The 8,388-nt window shown below is 47.6% G+C and overlaps 1 protein-coding gene across 1 annotated transcript in view; it reads left to right on the top strand.

Annotated features, from left to right (window-relative positions):
• Positions 1 to 4,316: 4,316 nt before the first annotated feature.
• The window catches only part of cdh8 (cadherin 8), a 94,726-nt gene continuing 90,654 nt past the window's right edge, over positions 4,317 to 8,388 (top strand). Inside the window, exon 1 of the mRNA XM_034562828.1 lies at positions 4,317 to 4,574. Within this exon, the coding sequence (XP_034418719.1) occupies positions 4,317 to 4,574 (258 nt within the window). The remainder of the gene's footprint in view (positions 4,575 to 8,388) is intronic.

The following is an 8,388-nucleotide window of genomic DNA, read 5'->3' as shown; positions in this document are numbered from 1 at the left end:
CAGAACAAAAGATGGAATAACGAGCCGTTGTATAAGGACACCTTAATCCTGCTAATACTTGGAGACCAAAAAGATCTCCAACATGTTGTCAAAACAAAATGTGTCCTTTGCCAAGCCATTAGTCACAAATATGTATTTAAATAATCATTTTACGAATAGAATAAAGTTAGGGAAAGCGAGTAACACATCTATAAAGGGCTTTTAACTTGTGTCTTAAAGAGCATTCCATCAGTAACATTTGGGATTGTTGCATGCAGCATGATGCAGGGCATGTGCTTTGACACCTGTTCTGTGTTGTGTTATGCACTGCATATGTGTGTGTAGGAAAGAGAGAGGGCGAGATTAGAGTCATCATAAAAGTAAGTGTTTTTCACATTTTTTTTGCTCGTTATTTACTCAAATATGTACAGTGAATCTAAACGACCAGTCCCCTGCTGTAGTCCTTTATTTAATTCCTTTTACTCAATCCACACACACACACGCACACGCACACGCACACGCGCGCACACACCCGCGCGCGATATGTGTCCGTCAATGACATTTTCACTCATATCGAGCAAGAGAAACATGGCTCAACATTTACAGCCTAATGCATTATGCAGCAGCAGCTTTTAAAAAGAGATGATTGGAGAATTCCCATCTGAAACGCAGCTGCAACATCAAAGTGTGAGTGGGAAGAAAATTAAATGGTACAGAAATAAATAATGGTAGACTTGATGTCTTTGCTAATTGGGTTCTCTGGCACTTGGGTCAAAGGGGCCTCCGCCTAGGAGGAGCTGTTGTGGTAAAGGTGCTCTCTCACACAATAACAATAACGTGCCATGCTCGCGGACTTTCACCCACTGAATATGCATGCGCGCGCTAAGGCACTCGGTTGAGGCGCCGGGCACGGCGGAGGCCGTCATTGGAACAAAGGCATGGAGATGTAGTGCGTAATACTCGGTGGGGCTGAAATTAGTTTCATAGAGTGTCTCACAGTGGGGGTGGGGGGGGGGGGGGGGGGGGTCCATGTGTGTGTGTGTCTGACAGTACTATGACCGCCCCCTCCCCCCCCCCCCCCCCCCCTCCCCAAAGGCCTGCTCGGCTGTCGCCAAGTAGCCGGACAAACACTAGAGGGCTCTCTCTCGTGGACGGCAGCAGCGCGCGCGCGCGTGTGTGTGTGTGTGTGTGTGTGCTGTCACTCACACGCGCACACTGGCATCCAGCTCTGCAATCGCGAGCATGACCTTTTCACTGTCTTAATAAGACCCGTGTTAATAAGACTCCCTTGCCCCTTTTGTCTTTTAATAATGTGGGGTTTAGTTTTTCACTAATACAAATACACTAAACACCATCGAAGTGTCACTTTAAGGGGCTGTGGAATGGGGAGCCGCACGCACTTAGACTAGTTGGTACTTTCTGTTGTGCCAAACAGGGGCTAGGGTGCGCGCGTCCGTCTGTCCAGAGCCTATCGAGTGACGGTGTAAATGAGCCGCCTAGGTTTCCTTTCACTAATTGCCGTGGTCTATTTCATTCCGCTAATAACCCGGAGCATTAAGGGCGAGCTCGTGCGTCGCCGCCTCAGCAAACAGACGAGTTCGAAGAACGCAGAGGAGAAGCACGCAGTAATCAGAGGACTCTTACCTGCACACACCTATGACACCCACAGCTACAGTGTAGCAGGCAATCTGAGACAGTCACCTCTCTGCGTGTCCGCGGCTGGGCAGAGCGGCATGCATTAATGTGTGCGCCTGTTGACCCGGCTCCCCATCAACCCAATGAGCGCAGTGGAGGGGAGGCTCTCTTCGCCAGCGCGCGTCTCTCCTCCATCTCCTCCTCACTTTTCCAGTCGGCCGGCGAGCCTGTCGGAGCTCTCAACTACACAACACTGTCACTCCGCCTTCACACACCGCAGGAAGGATTTCTAGCCTCTGCGCGGTTGTTGTTGTTGTTGTTGTTGTTGTTGTGTGTGTGTCTGGTGCTCGTTTACCCTCCGCCTCGAATGAAACGCATTGGACTTTCTTTTTTTTTTGGCGTATTTTTGATGGAACGGTGAAACGATGCAGCAACGGGAAAGGATGCAAGTCTCACGGGTAAGTGCAGCCGCCGCCGTGATGGGCTTTAGAAACCAAACAGGTATCACTGATTCTGCGTTGAAGGGGTTTAACGGGACTCCTCCGTCGCGGGGATCCAGCGCATCTTCTTTTCCTCCCCCCGGCACGCAGCGACAGAACAAGTCTACAGGAAGGTGTGCAACTTGAGTTTCTTCTTTATTCACGTATCCCTCGACGCTGCCATGGGTAGAAGTGGCACACACGCCGCCTGTGTGTGGGGTTTTCCCCGTAAATCGGACTGCCAGTGCGCTCTGGCGCCACGTTTGATGCACTGAGAGGCGGGTTGATTGGAAGCAATGTCTCCTCTCAGGGTAAAACTTCAGAAAGAGGGCACATTCGGGTGATCGGGGTACGTGCCGCAGACTAACGCAGAGGCGTTAAGTAGTTCAAACTTTGCATCTTTAATTCTTTGCCAGGCGACGAGACATTGGGGGGGAATAGCGTATTGCTCCTGCTAACGGAGCACCTCGGACAGCTCCGCCGCTGCCGGGCGCTCCGTTCTCCGCCGAGCCGTCTGGAGCGGCTGCCTTCTGGTGGGGAGCTGTCTTAAACCCCGTGGTGCTGAATCCGTCTGCTTAGTCACGCACTACCGTTGGCTTAAAATGCAAAAGAGAGGAACAAGCAATACATTACATTAGCTATTAATGGTTATATTCATAGGTTTCAGAATTTTGGTTTATATGATGTTCATATCTCCCCTTATTATCCTTTTAAAAATACATTCAATGAAGAAGAAAAAAAGCCTTCGCAGGGTGAGTTGGAGGATGTCACAGTAACTCGGATCAGTCCACACTTTGTGATATTGCAGTTTGGCTGAATACGTTTCAGCTTGTTGTCCTTGGAAATGCACCCGTGGAACCACGCAGCAGTGGGACCGCAGCGACGGACTGCGTGGAGTAAAACTTACCAGAACTAACACCCGCACAGCGTCGCATGTCCACCGGCACCAGATGTAGCCGAGGGAGAGCTCAAAGACAACCCTGTGCCTTTTTTCTCCTTCTCCTTCTCCTGTGCTTTTGCATTCTGGTGAACAATGCGCACCAGTGTGTTGAACTGAAGCCACTGAGCTGCTGGAATGGACGTTAAAGCTTAAACTGTTTTTGATTAAAGGGCAACATTTACATGAGCTCCTTTCCCTTATTGCACAGCCAATGTGTCACTGTTGTATTCATTTGGCAGTTGACTTTCTTTTTTTATTACAGTCTTTCTGTGTAAAAAAAAAGAAGAAGAAAAGTTAATGCCCGTATCGATTACAAAAAGGCAGTTCCACTGTAATTCCACATATTTGATCCAACGATTAAACTCCTACTCTAAATACCCTCACTATGATCTCATCTGGATTACTATGATATCAGTGAGCTGCAGCACTGTTGACATTGTAGCGTTCACCTGCACCCACCCACTGTATCTGTAGTTTACACGATTGCATGCATGCACCGGTGTTTGAGGAATCTGATTACAGCCCATAATACCCTTCCAAACAAAAACGTGTTATGAACGCATTAATCACAAGGAACATGTAATTGCTCAAAAATCGTTTCCAGGATAATCCCCAGAACAACAGATTAAAGCAAGACAATCTGATGTTGTGGGCTGGATAGCCTCAGAGTACAGGCATACCCATTTGTTGTTCGCTTGTAATAATAATAATATTGACAACACCATTAGAATAAAGCGTCATGTCTGTAAGATGTCCCATCATTATGACGAAGTGACATCTTGACTTGTACAAAAAGGAGAATTTTCCCCCTGTTTTTGAAAGAATTTTTTTTTTAATACATATAAATATACGTTTTTTTCTCTCTCGCTTATTCTCTGCCTCATCTGATTTGTTCTTTACTTTTTCATCACTACCTCCCCTTTTCTCTCCTCTCCACCTCCTCCTCCCGACAACTCCTCACACGACTAAAAGACGTCTAACAATCGACTGTGGTTGCTCCCTTATAGGTCTCCCCTCCGGAGTAACGCCAAAGGGATGCTGCGCCGCGCTCCTCATCTCCTCACCGACTGCTATGGAGGCATGCCAAGCCATGAGAGTGACCTTTATCACACCATGAATGCAAGCTCCGCCGTTCAAAGAGGACACAAGTAACCTTTTCCTTGTTATCTAAGAAGGAGCTGTTGATCTGAAGCGAGGGGCTGGAAACCAGAGGCCGAGAGAGAGAGAGGGAGACGAGTCTCCAACAAACAAACAAACAAACAAACAAAACACACAACGACAAGATGCCAAAGCGGTCCGAGGAGATGCTGGTGGATCTGTGGATGTCCTTGCTGCTGGTGTGGATTACTTGTGTTCCTTGTGTGTCTATGACTCCCATCATAGGCCAGTCCAAAGGCACACAAACCGGTGGGTCTGCAGCGGAGGCGAGCGGTCCTGGCGAAGGACAAAGATTACTGAGCCGCGCCAAGAGAGGATGGGTTTGGAATCAAATGTTTGTGCTGGAGGAATTTTCTGGACCCGATCCAATTCTGGTTGGCAGGGTGAGTGCTGTGATTGTCAGCGTTATATTAAGCTTGCTTATCGTGTGGAAACATTAATTCGGCCATTTGAATGCTCCCTTTTTTTTTTTTTTTTTTACTTCCCACGGGCCGTGCGAGGGTTTTGGTTGTCGAGGGGAAGCAGAGATATGGGGACAAGAGAGAGGGATGCTCTTAGGAGAGAAGGGGGGGGGGGGAAATGCTTTTGAAAAAAATTAAACTCTCATCAAATAATGGTGGCAACATTTTATGCTATGTCGAATGTCCTTGAAATGCAAGAAATTGTGCATCAGTAACACAGAATGTTACTTTCTATCTTCCACACAAAATACAGATGCACGAGAAAGCCTCTATTTCTTCTTCCAATTTTCTGCAAGATATATATATTTATATATATATATATATTCTATGTAAGGGCATTGTTTAATTTGAGTTGTGCATAACATAGGAGAGGTTTGTTTTAGGTATGGTTGTTTTTTAAGAGAGGTTTATTGAAGCTCTGGTCGGTTCTTACCATCGCGGCTCGATAATGAACCGAACGTCGGGCTAATCCTGCAGCTGAGGGCCACCTGCTCCCTGGCCTGTGTGGAAGTGTCAGGCAGGTTTTCAGAGGAGGAGAAGGCTGCCGGCCAGCGCGGCCAAAGCAGCTTGTTCACAGCTCATTGCTGGGACTCACCTGGGGAGAGTCAGCCTGGCTGCTACGCTCGCTTCCCTCCACCAGAATATATATCATCCCAGCCTCTCTGGCACGGTCCAGGAATGCAGGCCATCAAGCATATTTGATCTCGTTCAGTAGCTTTTGCAAACAGTGTTGTGGTGCCTAATTGGTGGCCCTTTCTTGTTTACGACATGTTGTAGTGCATCGTACTATATCGCTTTTTTCAACACCCAAAGACGTGGCACCTGAAAGCACTGAAGCAAAAAGCTGATGTTGCACGAGTAAAATAAGTCACTCGGCCTATTTCAATACTTTTAATTTCACTTCCTTTTCTTGTTGTTTTTCTTTCCCTTTTTTTCTTTCGTCTTCCTTCTATCCCGAGCATTGTCATATGGCTGCATCAATTAAACATTTGCCACCATGTGGGATTTGCACCTGTGTTCTCTAAATACCATACGAACACAAAAATGGCGTTAAGTGATGCATTAATTTTTCAGGCGAGTCAATTAGGCAGCCTCTGCTGGATTCGACGAGGGCTGCTCATCAGAACGCTGGAACAAACAAGCACTCAGCGGGGCCACGGTGACCGTACGTACGTGAGCTTTGGAATTTAAAGGTTAGCGCTCAGCTGCCAGATAGTGAGCATCAAAGATTTGACATATCAACCTGGTTAAATATTGATGGGTATTTTACCTGGAAATGTGTCCCAAAAAAGAAAAAAAGGAAAAGCCACAGAAGAACAAAATGGATGAAGCAGTTGTGACTCATAATTCCGAGCTCACACACACACACACACACACACACACACACACACACAAACACACGGCGTGTGCCTGTGGCCCGAGTGTGAAACGCTCCTCGGATTGTCAGCAGAGGAAAACAACACCAAGTGTGCATGAAGGATGCTTCCTCTCAAGGCCTCTCCTAATGCTTGGCAACAAACCTGACTGTAGGACAGGTTAGTCACACGTATGAGCGTCTTTCCCTCTCGGAGGACATTCGAGGATCGGGTGCAGGCAGGTTAGGGGGGGGGTTAATGGGGGGTATGAAGAAGAACTCTGCATTGCCTATTGCGAGGAGATGATGATGATGATGATGATGATGATGGGTTGCATTCACTGCAAGGTTAAGTGCTCATGACTACGCCTGGCAGAGGTGAGATAAGTCCTATGTTAAACCAAGATGGCACTGTATTGGTTTAAGACTATAAATCTTCCTCCCTCCCGGTTCCTTTTCTTCCCCTTTTCTTACGCTTAATAATTTTTTTTTTATCACAGGTGTGATTCAGATTGGTCACACAGATCTCTGTGTATTTTGCAGAGTTTCCACCCCTTTCCGCCACGTGTGTGGTTGTGGGCCTATTATCAGGCTACGATTGGGCTTTCCATCCCATAGTTTTATAGTGTGCGTGCGTCCGCGATCTCCGTGGCTCCCCCAAAAAAGCGGCGTAAAGCGGCGTGAGAGCCAGTGTTTGCGAGAGCGACAGAGAGAGATTGTGCCATCGATTTCTAACGCCGTGCCATTCTCTGTGTTCTCTCTCAGCGGAGGCGATTAGCATAAACGCAGGAAAGCGGGGGAGGGGTGGGGTTGGGGGGCGTTTAGAGGAAGTGGAGGTTGTGGAAGAGCGAGGAGGACGGCCACAAGGCGTGACAGCAGCCTTCCCTTTCGCTGTTCTTCTCCTGCAGCGTCGTTTCTCTCTTGACATCGCGATTCACTGAGCGGCGTGTTCGTCAGCCCCCGTCAGTCCCGTCGGCGTCGGGGGAGCGGACATGCAGTACCTGTTAAAGTGAAGCAGGGGAGACAGCTGTGAAAAGCTTGTTGCTCGGCTGTAGCTTAAAGCGAACACGGCGTTGGAAGGGATTTCAGGATTACTCGTCGTGAGCCAGGGGACGGTTCAGAAATATCCCGTCATTAAGGGTAGGAATAGTCAAAATGGAGTGTTGAAGGTAGATCGCTCCAACGTACTGTGGGCGACGTGCGTTGTTGAACACGAGTGGAGGAACGACTCTCATGTAGACCATTGCAAGGCGGGCAGAGGGTACTTTAAGGGAAAGCAGCTCTTGATTTACAATTGCATGGCCATGATGGAAAAGTGTAGCCCGGGTTTTAAAATAGAATCAGCATACACGGTTGTTGTAGTGTTGTTGAAGAACTTTCTTTGTCTTCTTTGGCACGAGGTCTATACAAACCCAATGCAATGTCAGCCAAGGTTCCCCACCATATTTTTGCTCTCTTCAATCAAAGCCGTTTCAATCATTCAAAGCTCCAAAAGAAGCAGCTAATTTACACCGGGCCATTAAAGGCACAACACAAAAGACAAACAGTGAACAAGTGGTTGTGTTTGCACCAAAGCAAAGTCAGAATTCAGAATGCTTTGTAGTGCGAGGCAGATTGATGGCAGTTAGCCGCCGCCGTATCTAACAGCCTCAGACGCCACTTTTCAAGGATCCCTCACTCATTTAGCATATGGCGTGTGAGGATTGATAATGATGGATTCCAGTCTTCACAATTGTAGTGCAGATGTGGTAAATTGACTGATCCCTCGTCCCATTGTCCAATGCTGTTATTCACCACGGCATTGTATGTGTTTTTTGCACAAAGAGAATTGATAATCAACCATTAATATTCATTAATTCAGGCAAGACTGACAGTGATGCAGAAACGGGGGGAAAAAAGGCTTTGATTATTGATTCAGCAAAGAAAATGGATGTGTTAGGAAGAAAGGAAATGTCTTTGTCTTTGTGGGTGCTGGGGGAGAGAACCACAGGCTTCATTCTTCCAAACAAGCTGTCTGACAGCATTCCCAGCAAGAAGGGCCACAGTCGTATCATATTGGTGGAGTAATGGAAGACTGCCGGGCGTTTTCCTGGAGGCACAGGTGATATTCTGTAATGTAAGTGATGTTTGCTGGGCTCCCCCCTTACAATTGAAGACCCTTTCTGTGACTAGTCTGAAAAGGTCTCCTCCAATCATGAGCACGCATTATGCATGTAAGAATGTGCATTAGCGTAGCATAAGAAGTAGGCGGGCTGTGGCGACTAACCTCGAGCCGGTCACGGTCAGTGTGGTTGAGTCGATGTTATGCAGTGTTTTTGTCAGGCTCCGTCCAATAGAGTCCAGCAGAAGGCGGAGCCTGACAAAAACTCGCCCTGCCGCTTC

This window comes from Cyclopterus lumpus, chromosome 3 (assembly GCF_009769545.1).
Source record: "Cyclopterus lumpus isolate fCycLum1 chromosome 3, fCycLum1.pri, whole genome shotgun sequence".
Classification (NCBI taxonomy): domain Eukaryota; kingdom Metazoa; phylum Chordata; class Actinopteri; order Perciformes; family Cyclopteridae; genus Cyclopterus; species Cyclopterus lumpus.
This window is presented reverse-complemented; position numbering and strand designations above follow the sequence as displayed.